The sequence below is a fragment of the Podarcis filfolensis genome, assembly GCF_964270895.1.
Source record: "Podarcis filfolensis genome assembly, chromosome: 14".
NCBI classification, from domain to species: domain Eukaryota; kingdom Metazoa; phylum Chordata; class Lepidosauria; order Squamata; family Lacertidae; genus Podarcis; species Podarcis filfolensis.
The window spans coordinates 4,812,566-4,836,497 of NC_139616.1; the positions used below are offsets into that span (position 1 = coordinate 4,812,566).

General features: G+C 43.4%; 1 protein-coding gene across 50 annotated transcripts in view; it reads right to left on the reverse strand.

The window, feature by feature from the left end:
- Positions 1–23,932, reverse strand: part of HERC1 (HECT and RLD domain containing E3 ubiquitin protein ligase family member 1) — a 110,206-nt gene that overhangs the window by 667 nt on the left and 85,607 nt on the right. For 30 of the 50 annotated variants that reach the window (XM_083586041.1, XM_083586030.1, XM_083586029.1 and 27 more), the window contains 22 exons: positions 23,454–23,653; positions 22,596–22,710; positions 22,038–22,184; positions 21,713–21,814; positions 20,405–20,578; positions 18,914–19,207; positions 17,909–17,974; positions 16,747–16,872; positions 16,069–16,207; positions 15,293–15,474; positions 14,300–14,455; positions 13,451–13,573; positions 12,232–12,334; positions 10,834–11,003; positions 9,887–10,025; positions 9,327–9,496; positions 8,373–8,563; positions 7,938–8,103; positions 6,210–6,286; positions 5,060–5,312; positions 4,643–4,795; positions 1,421–1,726 (listed from right to left, as the gene is read on the reverse strand). In XM_083586041.1, the coding sequence (XP_083442167.1) occupies positions 1,421–1,726; positions 4,643–4,795; positions 5,060–5,312; positions 6,210–6,286; positions 7,938–8,103; positions 8,373–8,563; positions 9,327–9,496; positions 9,887–10,025; positions 10,834–11,003; positions 12,232–12,334; positions 13,451–13,573; positions 14,300–14,455; positions 15,293–15,474; positions 16,069–16,207; positions 16,747–16,872; positions 17,909–17,974; positions 18,914–19,207; positions 20,405–20,578; positions 21,713–21,814; positions 22,038–22,184; positions 22,596–22,710; positions 23,454–23,653 (3,552 nt within the window). The remainder of the gene's footprint in view (positions 1–1,420; positions 1,727–4,642; positions 4,796–5,059; positions 5,313–6,209; positions 6,287–7,937; positions 8,104–8,372; positions 8,564–9,326; positions 9,497–9,886; positions 10,026–10,833; positions 11,004–12,231; positions 12,335–13,450; positions 13,574–14,299; positions 14,456–15,292; positions 15,475–16,068; positions 16,208–16,746; positions 16,873–17,908; positions 17,975–18,913; positions 19,208–20,404; positions 20,579–21,712; positions 21,815–22,037; positions 22,185–22,595; positions 22,711–23,453; positions 23,654–23,932) is intronic. The other 20 variants (XM_083586040.1, XM_083586038.1, XM_083586039.1 and 17 more) reach the window with 1 other exon arrangement.

A 23,932-nucleotide genomic window follows, 5' to 3' on the forward strand; every position in this document is an offset into this window, starting at 1 on the left:
GGTTAAGCAGAAAAGGAAGCAGCCTAGGCTGTTTGTTTTTTTAAGAACCCTCTTAAGAGTCAGAAAGGCCCAGCCAGGCAGGCTCCTCTTGGCTCCAAGGTCCCTCTTTCCCAATATTAACAAGTGGCAAGGTGAGAGGAAATAGCAGGTAACACTGTATTTCCAGTTCTGTGCAATGAAGACTTTCAAACATACTTGGATCCTGCAATGCTGACAGAAAATTTGGGGACCCAATATTTTTTATTCTTCCTGGTGTTAATGGTATTGTTATTGTTGTTGATATTAATATTAATATTCAAGGGGGGAAATACCTTCCCTTGAACAACCCCAAAGCTCGGGATTCTTCTGAATCCAGTGTTCACTTCTAAAAACCACCCTTCCCAGAGTTTGCATTGGCAATGCAGGGACAGCTCAGGCAGGTACCTGCCTCCCATCCTTTCCTCCCAACTCCCTCACTTTGCCATACATACTGGAGGACAGAAGCTGGCAGAGGAGTGTATGGGGACCAAGATAGCCAGCCTGAAACTCATGGGGGGGAGGCGGCAGTGTTGAGTGTGGGATTTCCAAACTGGAAATATGATTTGTACTACCTCTCCCCCATTTCAAAAAAATACACCCTAAGGGAGATGCCTACAGCCCAGCTTCTAAAGATCACTTTCTATTCTATGGCGAGATCTAGATCCATCCTATACAAAAACAACAACTAGCTGTCATTGTGATAGGATGACAGGAAAGACACCCCCCACCCCACATTCTCCTGTAGATCCCCATCAGAGGCCTTTCACCAACACCACACATCTCTCACCTCCCCAGTGGTTCCACAAACAGAACACAGGAGGAAAAGATCTCAATGGAACCAATAGGGACTCAACCACTTAAAAAAAAGAGCTCCCAAGTCCAATCTTCCTTGAGGGCTGGTGTTTGCTGCCCCATTCCTTTGCTGGGCAACTTCATTAGTCCTTTGAATAGCTAAGTTTGGCACGTTGCACCATCAAGTTCTGCTTCACCACAACTGGTTTTTCTCAAGGGAGCCTTGTTTCAAGTGAGAATTGAATGCCTTCATCTGCAGCATGGAGGAGGGAACCTGTGAGGGCCTCCCAAATGTTGCTGGGCTCCAATTTCCAGCAGCCGCAGTCAGTATGGCCAGTAGCTAGGGGTGATGGAGACAGACAACATCCGAAGGACCGCAGGTTCCCTGACCCTGATCTAAAGGAAGTTCTTCATCCACTCTCCTGCACAGGCATTGTCAGTTCAAGATTAGCATTTACATAAACATTCTAAGTCAGTTGAGCCAGATCTAGTAGGCTACCTTCAGTTTCAATATTACTTGTTCAAAAGTTTCAGTGTCTAGTGATTACTAGCTTTCTGTTGCCAGACTAAGACAGGACAGCAATAAAGAGGAGGAAAAGTGGCACCTTACCCGGTCGACCTTCATTATTTGGAAACGCTGAGAGATATCCGCTGTGTTAGCTGGCAGGCGAGATCTTCCTGACACAAACCTCATGAAAAGGACACGCTCCTCATTCGAAAACTCTTCCAGGGTGTGCCAGAACCACTGTACCAGCTGGTGCTGCTCATCAACCTCCCTGTACCGTACAACCTTCTTCAGAACTTCCACAGAAATTTCTGGCATTCCGCAGACCATCTGCTCCAACTGCTTAGCAGTCAGAAGAGAAAGCAAGGGGACCGGGACGATCCACGACATCCCTTCTCGCACTGCAGCCACCTGCAGCCCAGAGAGATGGATTTCAGTAGCGGCACAGAGATCTCTACTTTGCAACTACACAATCCGAAGTACAGTCAGTGAAAACACATTTTGGGATGGGTAGCTGGTAGCTCATATAACTAAAATACATCTTCAAAAAGGGAATGCTAGGCCAGAAATGGTATGACCTTGTGTGTAACTACAGCAGTGTTGTTAAAAGCTGCACACCCCCTTTTGCTGTTCTAGCTTTTGGGGGGTTTTTTGTATCTATTTTAGATCTTTTTGTGCTGTGTGCAAATTGTTCAGTTTGGTTGTCTATTTCTTGATATTTATTTGTTTATGACTTCTGTCATAGCTCTGTATTTCAAGTTGTAAGCTGCCTTGAGCATGGTTTGAACCGTGTAAAGGTGGCATATAAATAAAATTATATATGTATGTACGTACGTATGTACTACTTGAGAAAAACAGCAACACTAGATTCATTGTCAATGATCAAGTGATATTCCAAAAAAGGATATGCATTTGCTGTTGCCGGAGAGCGCTGACTTTTTCCTGTGGACAATTGGATTTTAAACAACTACCCGTGAGTAGAACGGAAAATTGGATTTTTAAATTTGGCACTGAAGCGGGAAGGTCCTAAACAGGAAGTCCGCCTTCCGCTTTTGTAAATAGTCTGAAGCAAAGACGTTACAAGCTAAAGTCTTTGAAAGCTTTTGGCAAAGGATTAAATTTCCATTGGTTTAAAATACAAAACCCCCCTTGGAAGCAGGAGAAGAGGGGGGAAATTCTGGACCTAGTGAGCCTGCAGGAGTGAGTGAAAAATCAAATTACCACTGCTCTGAACCTGGGAACGGGCTGCCAGATGACGTTTGGAGAGAGTGCATTGACAGAACGGATTTGACAGCTAGCTAAATAAGAGTAAGATACTGTTTCCATTGTACTCTTCTGCGTTTAAAAAGGAGGAAAAGTAACTGAAAATTGAAATTATCTTTAATGCTTGAGTTGTGCCTGAAAGAACTGATACAAGTGGAGACTGTTTCCCTCTAGAGGGAGCTTTTGAAACTGTTACAGGAGTGTAACTGGGGGATTGCCCGCTGTAGATAAGGATTCTGAGAACCAGAGATTGACTTTGGACCATTTAAAAATGTTGACAGGAGAGGCCATTGTGACTGTTTTATGTAAGATAAGCTGTTCGCTGGGACAGCTTCACAAGAAGATGGATGACATGACTTTTAAAGTTGATAATTTGGAACAGAATGTGACTAATTTGAGTCAAAAAGCGAACACCAACACAGAAATAATTCAGGACTTGATACAGGAATACACTTTGGCAGGACAAATGGTGGAGGAGAAAGAGGAGAAGGAGAAAGCTGCTGTTGTTGAACATAAAGTAATACAAGCGGGATCCGTGGCTTTACAGAAGCAAATTGAGGACTATAAGTTGAGGCCTTTTATGATTGAATCTAGGAAAAGTCAGATTTTGAGGATTGGATCCCGGCTTGGACTGAAGAAGGAAAGTTGGAAAGATCCCTCTATGCAGGGATTAACTGACTTCTGGGACATGGACTTGGGCTTGGAGGAGATTGATGTTTTGGGGGCCTTTGGATTTGGAGGAATCTTGAAATATGTCCTGAAATACTTTATGGACTTTAGCTTCAACTATGGAAATTTGGCTGACCTGTTCAGAAGGAAGAAAAGTATTGATAGATTGGAGTTTCCCCGAGATTTGCTCTTTAGCATTAAAGAAAATGAAGAAGACCTGCAGAAGGGACTTGGAAAAGAGTTAAGAGCCTCGGACATAAGATCTCCAGGTTGATGGACTATATGGAACTGACGGAAAGGACTGGCAGAATCCGAAACCAGGGAGAGGAGATAGTGGAAGAAGATTGGAAAATTTAAAGTTTATATATAGACATATGGTAAAACTAATGAGTGATAGAAAAATGGTGGAATGATTTTTTATGGGCTTAGCAGAAATGTTATAAGGAGTTAAGCATATATAAGTATTTTAGTTTTAATGGAAAATAAGGTTAAAAAATATGTTATTTACAATATGATAGAAAATGGAGAAAGATGGAAAGGATTTGCTGAAACAATTAATAGAAGTGGAATACAAAAAGGGAGGTGAGAGGAGGTTGAGGAAACAAGGGAATGAAAGAGTACGGAAAAGGGATGATGTATGTTTTTTAAATTGTTTTTGTTTTGTTTTATTTAGGGTTAAGGTTAGGGAGTGGGTTTTGTTTAGTTTAGTTTTGGGTTTAGGTTGTGTTTTGTATTGTCTATATACTGTATTGTATTGTTTTTTTCTCTTTTGCTTTTTCTCCTTTGTCTTCTTTTCTTTTTTTCTTTTCCCTTTTTGTAATCTATAAAAGTAATAAATATTATTTAAAAAAACCAAACAAAAACAAAAAAGGATATGCATTGAGTTCCGCATGTGTTTGTTAAGAAGCAGGTTTTATGGAGTACTTCCCTAAGAGAGAACTATATTATTGCAATCATAGACTAAAAACACTTTTGGTTGGCTCAAGTAATGTTAATGAAGTAGCATAGTGTGTTGTTGTTGTTAATTTCATATAGTATGCTTTTGAGCTTCAAAGAGCTCACTGACAGGAAGAACTAGTCTTGATGTGGAACTTAAGAGCTCGCATACTCCAGCAGCACAGATTAGACTAACTGTGAGGTATCTTGCTAAATCTCTTTCTTCACTCTACTGTATCATTTAAAAATATTTTTCAAAACTATATTCCGGATGCATCCAGATGAGAGCCTGTTTGACTATAAACTTTCAGAGGGCAAACCACTGGACCCCTGGATGCAGCAAAGTGACAACATAAAAGTCTTCATAATAGAAAGCAGTCACAAAACCAAGGAATTTTTTAAATTATAAACAGCTATTGAAATAAATGAAAATCTTATAAATACATCTGAGATTCTCACCTGACGGTCAATTTCATGGAGTCTGTACTCGATGGCCCTTTCCACGTACTCCTTTCGGTTTGAAAAAGTAAGTGGGATACTGTTCCCACCAGGGATTATGGGAACCATTTTTCCATCAGCACTCTGGCCAACAAATGAATCTAAAGGAATCATCTAATTGGAAAGAACAACACTTTTAACACTGGAGTTGTGGCCAACCTTCCAAAATGTCCATATTTATCATTTCATGGACACATGGACTGATTTCCACCTTAGCCTAGATTTCAACTATGCATTCTTTTTACTTCTCATTCTACAAGTGCCCCCAAACTAAGTATATGACTTTCAACTCCAGGGCCATGAGCTTGCATGGCAGCATCTAGCATGCTGACTTCAGGAGGTGGAAACAGTTGGACAGAGGCTTACTGCTTATCTTACCTCATGGAAATTCTCTTCCGTAATCCCACTGTCTTCAATGTGAAGAATGCTGTTGAGGGTTTGCACATAGAGAAGATCCACCTCCTCCAAGTCCTCCAGAGTGAGTGGGATACAGCACAATTGCTTCCAGACCATGGGAGCCAAATGAAGATCTAAAGGCTTCTTGGTACGAATGGCCACACCCATCAGAATGCCCAGGAACTTGAACTGCATCAGATGTTCATCTGAGCAGGCAGAAGGGTTGAAGAGGAACCTTGAAAAGATACAAGGCACAGGAGTGATGTCAATACAGACGCTTCACTAGAATGGTTACCCAAAGAGTCAGGATCCGAGCGTGTATCACAGGACTCAAGGGACTATGCATCACTTAAGTGCAGGTTTGTGCCCAGAGATAAATACAACACCTGCTTGCCCACCAACTCAAATCCTTGAGGCTGTCATGGGCCAGTCTGGTGGGGAATCTTATACTCCAAACACAAACTTGTTCAAATTATTTTTGAAGCTATTTGTGGAATATGCCCTGAAATCTGGCACAAAATAATATGAATAATCATTTTTAAGATGCTAAAGTTGACGTAAGTTTATCTTATTTTCAATATTTTTATGCCATTCCATAAACACAAGATCAGTGTCCTTTGATTCTGCCATGTTGAGCTTATCATGTGACTGCCTCAATAAGTGGGGGCATTTTACTGCATGATGTTCTATGAATAAGGGTTAGTTTTGTTTAAGACAACCCAGTCTCTTCTGGTTCAGTGGTGGAGTAATTTTCATGCAAACACCCTTTAAAGTGTTTAAATGAACTTTTATTCCAACAGCATACATAGCTGCTTTGCATGGCATGGGTTTGATCTACAAGCTGCTGTATAGTTCAGAGTCTGGGTTCTCTGACAGTGGGTTGCAAATATATCACTAGAGGGCAGCTGCAGATCCAACTCAGGCAATTAGTTCAGAATCCTGATTGCAATTAGCTGGCCTTCATCCAGTTGTCTACCTTTTACAGTCCAGGGCCAACATCCAACATTTTACTCCCCTTAATACCTAGGTGATTTCACTAAGATCACAGGGACTTCCCTCACTCATTTCAACAGGGCCTGCCTTGAATTCAGAGACTAGCAGCCTTTAAAGAAGAGAACACCTTGCCACTTACCGATCTCTGTTGTAGCCGACTTCAGCTGTTGCATTTGGGGAAGGAATTAGGAGGTCTACCACACCAGTTTCAAGTTCCTTATAAATTAAGAAAGAGGGACGGAGAGAGAGAGAGAGCATTTAAGGCATTATCAAATCTGCCCAAGCGTATAAAAGTACATGTTTCCATACTAGCTACAAGAAAAAGGGCCTTTGTAGACCTCACACGCACAAAATTAGTGGTGATTTGATTTAGAGAAACTCAGTCTCAGTGCTTCCAAACTGAATCATGGGACAGGCTTCATTTTCATTAAAAAATATTATAAAACTGTAATTCCATGCTAATGTATGGCATGCTGTAACTATGGAGCAGTAATAGCAGGTAGTGCTATTAGACAGGAATGCCTGGCGTGCTCTGGTCCATGGGGTCACGAAGAGTTGGCCATGACTAAACGACAACAACAACAACAATAGCAACTGCTCGGTCCCTGCTCCTGCCATCCTAGCAGTTCGAAAGCACGTCAAAGTGCAAGTAGATAAATAGGTGCTGCTCCAGCGGGAAGGTAAATGGCGTTTCCGTGTGCTGCTCTGGTTCGCCAGAAGCGGCTTAGTCATGCTGGCCACATGACCCGGAAGCTGTACGCCGGCTCCCTTGGCCAGTAAAGCGAGATGAGTGCCGCAACCCCAGAGTCGGCCACGACTGGACCTAATGGTTAGTGGTCCCTCTACCCTTTACCTTTTTAAGTTCCACAATAGACAGGGTCAATACAAAGTATTTTTCTGGCTGGGAAAACGCTTGCTGCACCCACAAGAAGCCAGAATTTACAAGGAGCAAAATCCAACAAGGAAGTTCTCATGGATGTGAGCCAGAGCTGCAGAAGCACACTTCTCTGGGGTGGGGCCATGTGGTTTCCTCAAGTAAGATGTCTCTGTGTTTCTCTTTGCTGCCTTTAACAATATTGATTATTCTGTAGGAGTACTGGATCCCACATGGTGCTGGTGCACCCCACCTGACCTTTTTAAAACCTCATTTTAACTATGTTGAAATTGGGTTTAAAATCTTTTAAAAAATCATTGGCCTGCCCCCTTTCAGGGACAGATCTGGGGTGGGTGGCCCCCAAGGTGGCCCTGAGCTAATCAGCTTGTTCCAGGGAGCAACAGGGCAGATCTGGGAATCTGTGCATAGCCCTGCTGAACAGTCACCTATTTCTGGTAAACAAACAGGGCAGGGAGCCTCTATATGCAAATGGCCAGTTGCAGAGATTATGGAGTTTCCAGAAACACCTTATTTGAATAAGTGCAGGTGTCCCTGGTTATGAGGAGGGCAGATCCCACCGAGAAGCAAGCCATACCTGCCCCCTCGTGGGGATGCCACAGAGTGGCATGCAAGAACATGGGAGACACATTTCTGCTACCTGACTGGCCAACATTATCTCAGCCTGGCTGCTTTCAGTCCCATGGAAGGTCCTCTTATCATAGACTGCCACACTTTTCATTAGATCTATATAGCTATATAAAACTACCGATTTGTTAACCTGCAAAATACCCTCACTTCACACATTTCAGAATCCTGCTGTAAGTAAAAAATGTGGGACTATAATATCACCTTCCAACCCAACAAACCCATTTCCATTCCAAAACAGGGTGGCATTTAATTCAGAATTTTCATCAGGCCAAGGACACATGTGCAGGAGATAAGATTTTGAGGAAGAAACTGAAACCATTTAAAACTATATTGAAAATCAAATACCTGACACATTTCAGTAATTGTGTCATCAAAGACACCGCCTGCATCATCAGCACCTTCCCCCACTAATTTCACTTTCCAGGCACGAGAGGGCAGGCGAAGGTCCGATGCATTCAGCTTCACAACTTGCCTTGCAATTTGAACAAAAATAGGCTTACATTTCCGACCTCTGTGGGGGAAAAAAAATCTGTTAACTTCAACCAAACTTGCTTGGAGGAAAACAAACTACAAGTACTGATTCAGATATGAGGCTAAGCTAAACCATGACTTTGCTTGGGGTTGTGTAGCAGCAGGACCAGAGGGGAGAGCAGTAGCTGCCATCTTTGCTCTGGGCACCCACACGTTTGCCCGGTTGCACTAAGCCATGGTTTTGCATAGTGTTCCATGCTGACTGGGTCCCTCCTACAACACCAGAAAGAAAGAAAAATGCAGCCTGACCTTGTTGAGATCCTTTTGACGGTTATCTGTGGCCCATAGTTTTTCCCCTGAACCATGGTTTTTCCAATGGAGCGGACCATAGGGAGGGTGTAAACTCTCGGTGCAAGTAACGGCCTCAGTTGTCCTTGAACAATCCCCCATGTCCCAGCATTGTAATGGGATGTGCTGTTCTGTAAGAAAAGGAGGACCGCCTGCTTGAGGTCAACAGGCTCTCCAGCCCCAGTGCTTGCTTCCCTCCCTCCCTCAGAACAGCGGACTGGGCTGAAGTCCCTGCTGCTCCTGAAAGAGACACCACTGTAGGAGCCACACACAGCAAGCATCCCCTTCACAATACTGGCAAACCAAGCAGCAAGTTGCAGGAAGGGGGCTCCCCCCCCCCAGCTTAGCCCCTTAACTCAGCCGGCAGCCAGTTTTCCTCTATGGAGTATGAGGCAAAGTGCTTCTTGGACTGGGCAGACCAGCCTCTCTGGACAAGAATCCTGAGGGTGGAGGGGCTGAATTGCACTTGACTTCTCTCTCCCCCACCTTCCATTGTAATTATGGTGACCTCCTTAGAAACGTTGCATAGGTGTAATTTATTTCCAAGCCTCACTTTCCATTTATATATTTAAGCAAAAATATTTAAAGATATTGACACTTCAAGACTTGGCTTTGACACCAAAGGGTACAATCCACAGAAGGTTTGCCTATATGAGCTTTCATGATGTGAGCTGAGGTTGTGCAAGAGACAACACAACTGTGCACCTCCACAGCCCCCAATCACACAAGCAGAGCTTGCAAGCTGCCCAATGGATTAGCTCGTTCTTTTAGGGAGGTGTGAGTGGGATGACTAGCTGCTAAAAAGATTACTACACACAAGAGATTATGAACCAGTGTAACTAAGGTTGTATTGGAGTGAGATTTTATAAGCTTAAGAATACACCTGTGACAAGGTTATAAATTACGGAACTTTACCTGGTTATTGGGACTGAGATTCAGCAACCTCCATGAGGAGTACATGAGGTCTGAGAAATGGTACAGCAGCCTCAGTCTTGCCCTTACGGTGTGGATGCTCACTTCCTTCAGCGCCCCATACTGAGGAGGGATGGCATCTGGCAAGCCAAGCTGCAAAGGCACTGAGACACCTGCCATCGGAATTAAGAGAAGGGAAGTGTGTGATCCTGCAGCCTCAAAGGCCTTGTGCATATACAACCATTTCTGACAGACCTGTAATGCCAACAAAATGGCACTGGTGGATCTTCAAAGGGAAAAGGACAACAAAGTGCATGAAAGCACCTTTTTGTCAAAATATGACACAATATTATTGCTCATAAATCATATTGGTTGTGTAAATTACCACTAATTGGTGCTATCCCATCCTGCTCCTCTGTCAGCATCAAAAGTCTCAAGGACAGAAGAATCAGGACTCATGTAAATATTGCTTTGCCCCCCAACCTGGGATTGGCACTGCAGGGAAACGGCCAATACAGTCCTTGGCTGTCAGGTTCACTCCCAGCCTCAGCACCCTTCTTTACCTGGAGCTCGTGGTGGAACAGGTGGAGCTGTCCATGCGGCACTGTGGCATCGCCCTGCTGAAATCTGCCGGATGCTCTTCCCTTGCAAGAAGGTAATCAGAGTTGGCTCCCGGATGTGGTTGGTATGGCCCAGTCCAAGCTAGAAACCAGGAAGAGATTTGGAGAGAAGGAGGACTTATGTAACCCTCTAATGCATGCAGAAGAGCTGTCAAATACACAACTGGAGTTCTGGACTGGGAGCAGGTGGACAGGGAGATGCTACATTCAAATACCGTATTTTTTGCTCTATAAGACTCACTTTCTCCCTCCTAAAAAGTAAGGGGAAATGTGTGTGAGTTTTATGGAGCGAATGCAGGCTGCGCAGCTATCCCAGAAGCCAGAACAGCAAGAGGGATTGCTGCTTTCACTGCGTAGTGATCCCTCTTGCTGTTCTGGCTTCTGAGATTTAGAATATTTTTTTTCTTGTTTTCCTCCTCCAAAAACTAGGTGCGTCTTGTGGTCTGGTGCGTCTTATAGAGCGAAAAATACGGTAAATGTGTCTCCTGGTTCAGGCATTAGATTGTGTGTTTGGTGAAAGGTGGAGGAAGCAAAGGCTCATATACCTGGGACCGTTCCTTAATCTCACCATGCAGAAAGGTTTTGGGAATAAAGTAGGGGCAGTAATCTAAAATGAAAGAATGTTTAACTGAACATAGACTGTTTTGTGCGTGTTCAATTGGTGCGTGACTGCTGGTACATGAGCCGTTTTGGGCCTCAAAAGGGGGAGGAATGGGGCAGCGGTGGAACAGCACTGGGGCAGGCTTAGGGGCGCTCCACCAATGCACACAATGACCCAGAACACACCCCCTGTGCAAATAGGGAGTTGCCTGTATTTTGCTCTTTTCATTCAAATGGCAGAAAAGGCAAACTTTTGGTGGTCAAAATTAGACTCTTCTCCTTCCACAGACCTGCCCTTCCGAGTTGCTTCCCCAGGCATAGACGTCCCCAGAGGCAGAGAGAGCGAGAGTGTGTTCTGCTCCAACAGCGACATCTTCAATGAAGACTCCTGACAAAGCTGGAACTTGCTGTGGACGGTTGTGGTTGCGGGCTCTTCCTTCTGGCAAGCCGATCAGCCGGTCTGGAACAGTACAAAATCTGGTCATGTGTCACAGGAAACAAGAGGGACTTCAAAGGGCGAAAGCAGAAAGAGAGAACTGTGGGCCTCTGGTCAGATCTAGCCTGGACAGTTTTTCAATCCCAGTCTGCGGCCTCTCCTCAACCCCACTATCCTTGCCCTGCCTTCCCCAAGTTTCTCCTGTCTCAGTGCAACTTCCACATCTGACCACCACCAGAGAAAGAGAGAGGAACAGCAAGCAAGCTTGAAAGCAAATAAAGCTGATCACAGAATCCCCAGCAGCAGTGTCCCTCAGAAAGATGCTTTAGCCATCGACTCCAAACTGGTACATGCATCCTTGCCTCCCCGTCCTCTCCATGCTGTTTGATCAGGACTGGCCCTACCATTAGGCAGAGTAAGACCACAGCCTCAAGCAATAGATGTCAAGGGAGGCAGCAGCCCCCATAATCACCCCTGGCTCCCCCCAGCTAACCTTCTCTGAGCCCCCTCAGCCAGCCTGCTGCCCTCAGGCACAATGAAGGAGGATATCCCATTCCCCCTGTTGATGTCTGAGTGCCAGTGTGTATGTGGGATTCTGTATGTGGGGTGCGGTTAGGTCATATTGCCATTTCCCTCAGGCAGCAAAAAGGAGCACATGGCCTTTTTATGCGGGGGGGGGGGGGTAGGGAGAGGAGGAATGGATCTTTGTGTGTTTGTGCATATACTAATGGAGGGAATAGGTGATAGAAACAGTGTGGGGTGACTCTGACCCTGTCCATCACCTGCACGCTGCTGCCACCCATGAGAGAGCTAGATTGCAGGGCAGGTCCTTTGCTTCTATCTTGAAAAAGCAGTGTGTGACACTGGCAGAGCAAATGCCTTTTGTGATCCAATGTGCATGTGCGGTAAGTGTCTCCAAAGAGACTAACAAATCCCACCCAATTTGTGCTCAGATGATGTCCTGAAGAATTTTCTGAATGCTTTATCATTAAGCGAGCCAGTTTAACACACAACACATTGTTTAATTTTGAGGCTAAAATCCATTTGAGAAGGTTTGACAATCACTTTCTTACAATGGCATAACATCTCTTTCCAGGCAGACCACCCTGTGACTTGTAAGCCCTGTGATCCTTGGATGAAGGGCAGTACAATCAATCAATCAATCAATTAGTCAATGATGGGCTATGGGAGGATGAGTGCTCTGAAGTGCATGGAAAGTTTGCAGTATTGAGTAAGCGCCAACTAAGCTTACCTTGGCCAAATGTATAGACATGCCCGTCTTTCGTCAATGCAACTGAAAACTGGGTCCCACAGGCAACCTTTTTTATTCCAATTCCACATAGAATATCTACTTTCTATGAAAAAAGATTAAAAGGTAAATTACTGCCATACTTTAATAACAGATCCACAGTGAAAAAACATAACAAAAACCAGACAAGCAGACAGTACTACTCAAACAGAAATTTAATTTATTTATTACAATCTTTATAAACCACCTTTCAGGGCACACTGCAATTCAATCTCAATTCCTTTTAAAATTCCAGCATCATACAAGTATATCCTTCTGCCCAATGGAAACAGAACTGCTTTGCATGCAAAAGCGATTAAGTTGCATTATCCTAATCTCAAAACTACTAAAACAAAACCTGAATGCTCAGAAGACAGAGGTATTATGTGTGCCAAGGTCTGGAGACCCTGTTCTGGACAAGGCTGCACTCCCCTGAAATGAGCAGGGGGAGAAGACTAGGTTGTGAGTACTGCTCCCTCAGAGGTGGATCTAGCACCTTCACTGTATAGCTTCCAATGGATGATTTTATGCAGACCTTTGATACCTTAGATATGTGTTTTCAGAATCCATTCACCCTGTTCCTATGACTAGTATATTTTAATTGTTTTAAATACTGAATTCTAAATTGTTGCAACTCACCCTGGAACCTGCTAGAGAAGGGTGGGTAATAAATTTAATAACAATATAGCTTCAGTATTTGTTTTTGTTTGCATGTTTAATCTGGGATGCCTATGCATGACTCTGCAATGGCAGGCCGAGGTCTCAGATACTGAACTTGATTTTATGGTTCTGGGGTAAGAATTAATGGATGTTGCAGATATAAACTACTGTTAACATACACTGTATTTTAGTTTTTGTTGTCTTATGTGCAGATTAAGTTATCACCACCCTAAATGCCTTTTAAACTTGTGTTTGTTAAATTAACTTTGTCAACTAAATGAGTTTTCTTTGGAAGCAAGCCCTGTTACATTCAGCAGATTGACTTCTGGGTCAACATACAGACGCTCAGATATTAGCCAGGGTTACTCATTTGAACGTCCCACTTTGAGATCCAAGGCAGGTAAATGCAAATCAACAAGTTCTATTGCTATAACAAAAAGACATACAGAAAGAAAAGTATTGGTGTGTATTCAGAACATGCTTTTAGATATATTATGGGAGAAATTACACAGAGGATGCTAACCTGTGGTGAGGATTTTGCAGTTGAGTTTCCCAAGCCCAGCTTCCCGTAGTCACCATCACCAAAAGCCCAAACCATTGAGCCATCTGTGGACACTACTATGGTGTGGTTTAGCCCACAGGCAACCTAGTATTGAAGAGTTAAACCTGTAATTAGGTTTCTACCGAAAACAAAAACAAGAAGTCTCAACTGACAGCTGCTTTGGGAAGAGGTTTTAGGAATATCACTGTAGCAGGTTCTTCCCCAGCCTACTTTCAGCAGGAGTAGTGATGACGCCACAACCAGGGCCACAGGGGAGAATGAACTGCAGCAGGCACCAAAGTGAGGACATGGGAGGGCCTCTGTTCGACATGCCTAACTATGCCACAAGACATCAGGCACACAAGACCTACCCCCAGGATGGTAGAGAGGGCAGCCTCAAAAGCTCCAGGGCAGTTGCTCTGCAACCTAGTCACTCTGTAAACAGCAGCATTTTAAAAAGGCTAGGCAAATGCTGATGCTGCTGACCCTACAGATTTTGGAATCCTCAGAGCAGCTAAGTATCTCAACCAAGACACACCAACATTCCTTCAGGGAGTGCTGGTGGCCATATTCTGATCTCAAAGCACCTTGTACTCAAAGGTGGAGGTAGAAATGTGAGCTACTACACATGTAGAGTTTCTTTTGGGGTAGGCTAGTAGTAGATTGTTGCTGCCTGCACACGTGCTTAGAACTACCTAACATTAAAATATGGGAACATGGTTGGGCAGGAATTTCCTCCTTCAAATTCCAGCCTGTAAAGTAGAAGTGCCTGTGGGACTGTGACCTAATCTGAGAGTGCAGTTATACACATGAATGCAAATCAAGCCTGACCTCTCCTATCTGATAGCCTTCTAGTGCTGTCACTCTTTCAGGAAGCTTCTTGTTGGATGTGTTTCCTAATCCAAGTCGGCCGTAATCCCCATTTCCAAAGGTAAACAGTTTGCCATCTGCAGTCACCACAGCTGAATGCTTGAAGCCACAGGACATCTAGGGGACAGGGGAGGGGAGAGTGTATCAGAAGATCTTATGGTGAATGTCCTTTTTATTTATGAATATATCCAGAAATATTTAGAAACAGGGTCTGCAACAGTATACAAATATGTTATTTCCAACAGAACACATGGCCTCAGGGCTTCAAGAAAAGGAAGGTGATGGATTTGTAGCCTTCACCCAGGGCACTCATTGTCTTTAGCTGCAAAACCTTTTCTCAGATTTAGAAAACGTCTTCTCTACTTACTGACTCAAACCTTTGGAGAATGTATCTTATGGATACATTTCTCAATTCCAGGACTGCATTTTAACTTTTGGCCCATCTGTTATAATTTTTTGGGGGGCGAGAGGCAGTAGCTCATTGGCATGGGACCTGCATAAGGTGACTTATGAACATATTGGAACAACGTGGTTTCCACTCTCAGCAAGTGTGGGCTCAGGTTCTACAAGCAGATATTCTGCTTTACTACAATGTAGCAGGCTTGATGTATGCTTGATGTTTAGGCACGATTGCCATGTTCTGACATAATCACATGGTGCATTTCTCTGTCCTAGCCCACTTACTGGCTGCCACCAACATGAAAACAGTAAGGAGACACAGAAGGAAAGAATTCCTGAGAGAAGATTGAGAAGTGGAGTGCAGCTTTCAGTTGTCAGCCTGTGGCAGGGATATCACACCTAGTTCTATCCCAACCAGGTAAAAGGAAAACTTGACTCATTACCCAATGGGCCTGAATTCAGATTAAAGACTCCGTTAAAGCCTGAAAGAGCAATTGAGTCGATGCGACATCTAATCTACTTTAAAACTAGGGAGAAATAACCGTTGCCACAAACCTGCACCACTTCTTCTCCTTGCAAAGCCTCTATTTGTCTGGGTCGGCGCTGCCGGTCACTGTTTCCGTGGCCCAGTTTGCCATAATCTCCATCCCCCCAGCTGAAGACTTCACCACTCTCTGTCAAAGCCATGGAATGCCCATCAGATCCGCAAGATGTCACCAGCTGGGTCACAACAAAACCTACAGCACAAGAAGGAAAAAAGTGTCAGAATTATCCCAAAGCATAAGCAGCTTGTTGAGCCAAATGACCAAATAAGGCACAGCAGCATCCAGCAACCTGGTGCCCTTCTGATCTTTTGCACCGCAACTCCTATCAGCCACAGCTAGGCCTGTGAGCCTATTCGCATTCCCCCCCAGCCCATTTTCCCTATTGTGTAACATTAGGGGACTACCACCTAATGTTGTTATAAAAGTGCATGAAAAATGCTTTGAGCACCTAAGAAAGTGATTATTATTATTTCAGCATTATACATAGTTTTACTTGATCTGTTGCTTTGGGAAGAGATTTTAGAAATATCAGCAATTAGGCTTTGTAAGGTATCCCAACAAGCAGCAAAACAAAACTGATTTGTCAAATTTGTGAAACTGACAAAAAGTGCTCAATGATTTTTGTTAAAATAAACCTATAAATCATGCCAGGACATATTGCTGCCTATTAAGCTCCCAAAATGAAACGCTGGTGTCCCAACAAAAAGTGAAACCATCTCAGTCTCATCAAATCAGTGAATAATGGGTTATGTCCCACATTCAGTGGATATATTTTTTCCTACTCACCTTGCAATGCTGAAATAACAGTGAGGACGTGAAGATCATCTGAGTTCCCTTGTCCCAGCCGACCATAACTTCCTTCTCCACAAGCCAAGACTGTTCCATTAGCTTGAATCACAAACGTACAGTTCTGGCCACAAATGACCTAATGCAATTAAGGAAAATGGAAAATACATAAATAAATAAAAAACAAAACAGAAAAGATCCCATCCACGACTAAACAGGCACAAGCACAAAGACAGTAAGCTGATCTGTTCCTAATTCACACATTGACCATAAGCATGGTTAAAATCATATTTAGAAAGGACCTCAGAGCACATCTAGTCCAACCCCCCGCTGCTGTTGCAGGATATAATAACCACACCTTGTAAACATGTGAGGGAGCAGGGCAGCACTAAAGCCTACTCTCAGAAACCTGAATTGTGCACCCAAGTAACTTTTTATTGGCTCTTACAGACTTAGGCATCAGCACAGCCTAGTCTCTAGAGCTTCCTTGTTTATGAAAAAGGTGGCTTGTATGCTTTGAGGTTATTTTGCTTTGCAGAACTTTCCTGCTGTTGTGTCAAATATGCTCCAACAGCCACTCCAGCCATTTATGGAAAGCGAGGCAACTGCTGCACAGGCAGACATAACGCCTCCTCCCACTCTCCCTCAAAAAGTGGTAAGGAAAGGCTTCTGGTTTACCTGTTGAGCTTGTGAGAATGATGGTGCTGACACAGGCACCATGACATTTCGTCCAGCCTCAGCTAGCTGCCCATGCCTGCCGGCTCCCCACAGGTACACGTCACATTTTCCACCAAGGTGCCAGTCCTGAGGATCAGCATAAGAGAGATTTTCAGAATGGATTACTGGTTACTTATTGTGAATGACCTTTCTTGGTTGACATGTGGATGTGATTCACCCAAGGTAGGGACATGTGACTAGGTGATTTGAATGGTTTCCTTGTCTTGGTTCTTCCTTCAGTTAAGTCTGTGGCCAAGCAAAAGAGTCCTTACTAAAAACAGCAGTATCAATAAAACATGGTGATGTGAGTTTCTACTGATCAAGACCCAGGGCAAGCCAACTTAGGACTGCCAAGGGCTGATCTGAGAAAGGGTTTTCAGAAGCTTCCCTATCATTCAATATCAGTATCATTTGCTGGACGGTTCGAAGTTTGTTTTCGTTTTCTGACAAAGACAATGGAGGTGTCATCTTTTCATAGTCTGGCAGGAAAACATGCTCCAGCAAGAGTCTATTTTGCTTGGTGGGATTGTTCCTTGCCATATGTTAGGATCGATCAAAATGGCACCCCACTCCCAACAATGGTAGGGTTTGGTAGGGGCAGGCTTATCTGCTTCTGATAAGAAACACTGAACTGGAGCTGCTTGATTTGACATGGAGCGGACACTCAGAGAAAGCTGCTCCGGCACCTGAAGGCTGTTTGGAAGCATTTGATTAATGACATTGATGTACTGTGTTTTTTTTGGCATACAAGCTTACTGGACTGGGTGCCAGTCAGAGCCATTTCCCTTATGCTGGGGAGGGGGCGGAGGAGAAAAAGAACAAACTATTTATTTTTGAGAGAGACAGAAATACAACAGGGGGAGGGAGGTGGACATGGAAGCTAAAGTGGAAAAAGGCGGAAAGCAACCTGAGCACAAATGAAGAGAGGAGAGGAGTAACACTTGCTTTGGGCGAAGGCAGGGACTGAACTAAAGGAGATGCCAAGAGAGGGAGACTGCATTCAGATGACCTGGTCACATGTTCCCATCTCAAAAAGTACAGGACATAAACTCTCAAATGGGTGCCTATCAGAGAAAGGGATCACCACATTGGGCTGCTTAAACACACCATTCACTATACTAACCTCAGGCCGTGATGTTGCCCAGGACATAATCTGCTCATCCATCCCATTGATCCATTTGCAGTTATCCTACAAAACATGAAATGAATTATATTGAGGCTAAATGCATAAGCTGTTCTCCATCCTTCCAGGGCAGTTCTTCTCTCTCTGTCAGAGGAGTAATTTCTTTATGTTTCAAAAGCTACCAAATGGTGCTTCTCAAACTGTGGTAGGTCCCAACGTATTCCTGGGTGGGCTGCACAATGATGAGCTTCTTTCTTCGCAAGAACTGGAAGCATCAGGGCATGCACAAATACTTTTGAACTTCCAGTCAAGGATGCTACTCGCTGAGCCAGCCCCCCCCCTCTCTCTCTCACACACACACCATTTTACACTGAGCATGGGTGGGCTAGCTGAGGTAGCCATTGAGAGAGCTGCTAGACTTGGCTGTGGTGCAAGCCAATCAACCAGCCAATTTTGGGTTTGTAAATGTGGGATTAGCTTACAAGTGGATCCCAAATGTTTATGCAAGTTTACAGGTGGATTCCACTTCAATTGTTTGAGAAGCACTGCTATATAACTTGTTTTCTGGAATGGAGAGAGAGAGGAGTGTCTGAAAAGGAAGAATGAGTGAGTGAGTGAATAATATTAGCAGCAGGATCCCATCCGTCCTTCAGATCCTGACAGTTCATATACAAATTCCCAATAATCAAATTCCTCAAGCATCCTTATCGTCAACAGAGAAATGATAATACTGACCTGTCATAAAGGGCTCTTAAAAGCATCTCAATACGTCAGGCACTTGGATAATTAAAGTATTTATTATTATGATTATTATTATTATTAGGCACAAAGCTGGGGTTGTTTTGGGTGATATTGCCCTGAAAATTTATTCTAAGCATAAGTGGGGAGGAAGGTGTGATACTGTTTTGGTGCCACGGAAACAGTACTAACTCTCTCTGCCCAACCCTGGCAAGTGCTCCACTGATATTTGTAAGTTTTGTCACAGCACCAACCTGCATATCTTACCATAAGAAGGACTAGTTCATCCTCTGGTACAGGCTCCAGATCTGGGACCGTAAAAGACTCTGGAAAAGTGGCTCCTTTGGCCAGCGCCTCGGCAGCTTTAATTGTCGTCGAGAAGCACTCCAACCAGGCCCACTCCGTTGGGTTCCAGGTCAGAGGATCGGGGAGGCAGGTCTGGTGATGAGGTGGGACTGGTGGGCTGCACAGGAGCTGATCCAGGTGAAGCCCCACGGCCAGCGAAGCTAAGCATTGCATATATGGACTATGAACAAGCTGGTCTCCACAAACTACATGGGGCTATAAAAGAGGAAAGCCAACATTTACAAAGTCCTGGAGTGGGTTAGTCAATCTAATCCAACTGGTACTCACTCACTGGTTTTCTCCTCCTGAAGCCACCACCACCTCTGACTTTTAGGAGCTACTGTCCACTAGCAAAAACTCACAGCACAACAGATGGTACAATCCATTGTGCAACAACGTCACCAGCAACCTGCTTATGCCTTCTCTAGAACAACAATGTTTTGCCAGAGAACACTTTGCCAGCTATATTGCTCTGTGACTTTAATTTAGGACTACATTGTATGCAACCAACATATTCATTTGAAAGTTGACTGTGTGAAGGTTGCTGGGGTCATTTAACCAGTTTTAAGTACATCTTTGTGTTCTCATTTCTCATTTCTGAGTCCAACAATGAATACCGGCTCAGTTCAATGAATTATCAGGCCTTCTTGGGGGGACACACACACGCCACAACTAATATCACACCAATAATGAAGTTCCCTCACTCTCCATGTTCCCTCAATTCTTTCCAAACATCTTCTTAGCAAAAGGATTCAAATGGTCATAAGATGACATCTTACGGATTGATACAATCAACCTACATCAGTACACACAATCTAACTTCCATCAGCTTAATGAAACTCTTATGAAATCAAGCGTTATACAAAGGAAGTTATTCTGCCAAAAAGCAACATAAAATTGGTCAAATATTTTGCCCATATCCCAACAATGCCAGAGAATATTAATTTCAAGGCTCTCTTTTCATTTCTTAAACAAATACTGGAGAACCAGAAGTGTGTGGGACATATTATTTCATGCAAGGTAAGATAAGCATTTCTGCTCACATCTTGTGTTAAAAATGTTTTGTTAAGCACTATGCACAGTTAAACAGCACTGTGCAGCTTTCTTGAATTACAGTGGTGCCTCGCAAGACGAAAATAATTCGTTCCGCGAGTCTTTTCGTCTTGCGATGCTTTTCGTCTTGTGAAGCACGGTCCGTCGCAACTGCGCCTCTTCAAGCGGCTTTAGGAAAAAAGCGAACAAACTCGCAAGACGTTTTCGTCTTGCGAAGCAAGCCCATAGGGAAATTCGTCTTGCGAAGCGACGCAAAAACCGAAAAACCCTTTCGTCTTGCGGGTTTTTCGTTTTGCGAGGCATTTGTCTTGCGGGGCACCACTGTACTAACATGTCACCTTATTCAAGTCTTCCTCTTACCTTTTCATAAGCATACTGTTCCTGAAGCATTATGGGCAGACGCTCTAGGAAAGCCCTCATGCAGGGAGCCATGTTTAACCCAAGAATCCCCTGTTGTTTCAAAGCAGTCCTACAGGTTGCAAGGATATGGTTGGAAGAGATCCATTCTGATGTGCAATTCACCACCAACACATCCTGAACAAAATTCAAATATGTCCAATTCAGGAAAGAAAGGAGAAAAACAGCTTGCTTAGCTTTTACAAACAAATAGAAGCTTGATATAAATATGGTTTTGTTTACTATAATTATTTGTATTTCATCACCAATTTTATGTTGCTAATTGCAAGCATTCCCCTCCCTTTTCTCCCTTCTTTAATGTATCTGTTATTTTTAATCCACTGAGGGTAAACAACAAAGAGTCTTGCGGTATCTGCCTTACAGACAAAACATTTATTCTGTAGCAGAGGTTTCACTGGCAACAGTCCATTTTGCCAGATGCACGAACTTTTAGTTTGAAACAGCAGAGTCCTCAGCATGTTTTCTCACAAGTAAGGTCCACTGTGTTCAATGGATCTTACACTCCCTAGTAAGTATATTTAGGATTGCAGCCTTGCAGCACAATCCTATACATCTCCATTCAGAAGTGAGTCCCATGGAGTTCAATGGGGCTTATTCCCAAGTAAATGAGCGTAGAAATGCAACTTGGTAAGTTTTTAAGGTACCACAAGACTTCTTGTTGCATTTAAGTAACACAGATTCCCCCTCTAGTGCTTGCCATTAAGGAGATTATTATATATTGCAATATAATGATGCTCAAATGTGTTGATAATCTGTTAATATAGACTATACTAACAATATGGAAAACAGCCTTCTTCTACTAGAAGAAAACATTAATTACTATGTTACTATTTCCAATTGTATTTGCTCCACCAGTGGTTAGAAATTACAAATTTCATTATTTGTCAGGCAAGACAAAAGCAAGTCTCTGCAGGTGTTTTGGAGGAGGAGAAGGTGCATCAGCCCTACTGCCAGATTCTTCATTACGTGCAAATTTAGACTAACTATTCCATGTAGCAAGCCTGAAATCAGCTGTCCATTACTGTACACTGCCAGTAATTCCTGTACAAACTTTTATGAGATACTGGCTGAGAAACAAGTTTAGTTCATTGCTTGATTCAAGTTCACAGCTGTCACTAGGATGGCACACCTGGTCACCCACAGGACTGAGCACGCACAGTCAAGGCATGGATTAAAAACTTGGGCTAGCCCAAGCTCACAGAGGAGAGAAGATGGGCATTCAGAATTCCATTCAAACAAAATGAAAAATACCTTTGATCTACTAGAACAAGCAGCTACTCCAACCTCAGGGATCCATACGGTTGTCTGAATGGCTCCAGAACCTATCACAACACTCTGTAAAACAGATCCATCCTAAAGGAAAGACAGGATAAACCCACAAAAGCTGATTACTTAAGCCCAGCTAATTGTTCTCTCGTGACTACATTCAGGTCATCAGTAAAATAACTTTGAAATATTTCCTAATCTTTAGGGTAAGTGCAAACTTGTGTGCCTATGCAGGAACCCTAAAAGAGCAACAACATGACTACAATGAATGAAAACAAGCTTTACATTTCCTTAAATAGTGTTTGCTTACCCGTAAAGACCAAATGTTCACAAGCCCACCAAGTCCACCTGATACCAAGGTTAGTCCATCAGAACTGAAGGCCACTGTCCGAACAGGCGTGATATGCCCTTTCAGCTGATAGATGCACTTCGTTTCAGCTACTTTCCTGTATGCATCCTAGAAATTAAATATCATCATTAGGGCATATTTTGTATTAAAAAATACACCAAACATTTTACTACTCTGCATTTACCTTCTGCAGCTCCATCCCTACCCACCCAAAAATATTTGGAAACGCAGCAGTTTCTTCAACAAACATAAATTAGATAGACGTAGTGGGTGTATTTATGGACACCTTGCTAGGAATAAGTACTGAGAACATGCTGAGCAAGTATTTTTAACTATTACAGACAAATAAGAGTGAATTGTTTGTTCACTCCCAATCATCAGCACAATCTAGGTCTATTTTGCCTCTGTCACCCCAAGACAGATGCCTCCCTAAATCAGATATTGTTGCTTTCAGGACCACACTCCTTCTAACAAGGAAGGTAAAGATCTAGATTCCTTGCTACCTATGGTCCTCTTTACCTTGCCATTGGCTTCCTCATCCCACCATCCTTCTGAACAACGCAGACTGGATTGCAGTAGGCCCAGCTCATCTTGAGGAACAGTCCAAACACAAAGCAAACCATTCTGGCATCCTCTAAATAAAAATTAAGAAAAGCAACATTGAAGGGCCACAATTTATCAGTCAACAAAGTAGGGCAAGTTGGTTAACAATATAATCATGTTTGCACTAAAGGTTTTGCTTTTCAGTCCCCGGAAATCTTGCAAACTGCCTTCTCAGAACTTTCCCTATATTACAAAGATGGCAGAAGACAGGAGTCCACAGCAGAGGGGAACAAAGAGATGAAGCTTGTCTCTCCTTTCATCTGGTGCCTGCTTTGAGTATGTGGGGGGAAAGTACATCCAGAGGATGGGTCCTACTACAGAAACTGACACAGGTACTGGGAGGAGATGGTAAAACTGTGAACATTGTGTCCAAAATTCTGACACTATGATGCCATTTTGTACTTTTATATTTAACAGAAAGAATGGAGAACCATTCAGAATCACAGAATCATAGAACCATAGAGTGAAGGGACCCCAAGGGTCATCTAGTCCAACCCCTTGCAATGCAGGGATCTTAATATAGAATCATAGATTTGGAAGGGACTCTATTTGGAATTTAAAAACAAAACAAAACAGAGGCAATACAGAGTTCATCCATTTGGGCTTAAATAAGAACTATTTTTAAAACGAGTAAATGCAGGGGGAAATGTCCTAGAAATCCATCAAAAAGGAGGCCTGTTTTTGTTTATGGATAATATAAGCCTGAACTACTGAAAAGGATTATCAGACAGTACAAAGATGAACCAAAGAATTAAAAGCAAAAGGTCAACTTACGTAGCCAGCAGGAGCTGTGGTTTGGGGCCTTTCCCTAGAAGGCTGCACCAGGCTATGGCATTCACAACAGCCTGGTGAGGAAGCAAGTACAGCTGTCGCCAGCAGCTCCCCATGTATCCCCAGAGCTTGACAGACTCTTCCTTGGCACAAGTCATGAGCATCTTGCCAGTTGGATCCCATTTCATGCTGACAATGGTGTCCTGAAGAATTGGAGGAGCAAGAAGGAAACACACTGTAGTAGGGCTGCCATACATCTGGGATTTCCCAGACATTACAAGGATTTGAAAGGAAGTGACGTCTGGGGGGCATTTCCGGAAGGCAGAGCCTTGTCCTGGATCTTTGGCAATCACAAGAAATCACGTTTTTGTAAACTTTGGGGTTTGTTTGTCTTAAAAAAGTTCAACAACTTTTGCGGTGTCCTGATTTTTACTTTTTGAAATACGGCATCTTTACATGGCACGAATGCTAACGAAATAAAC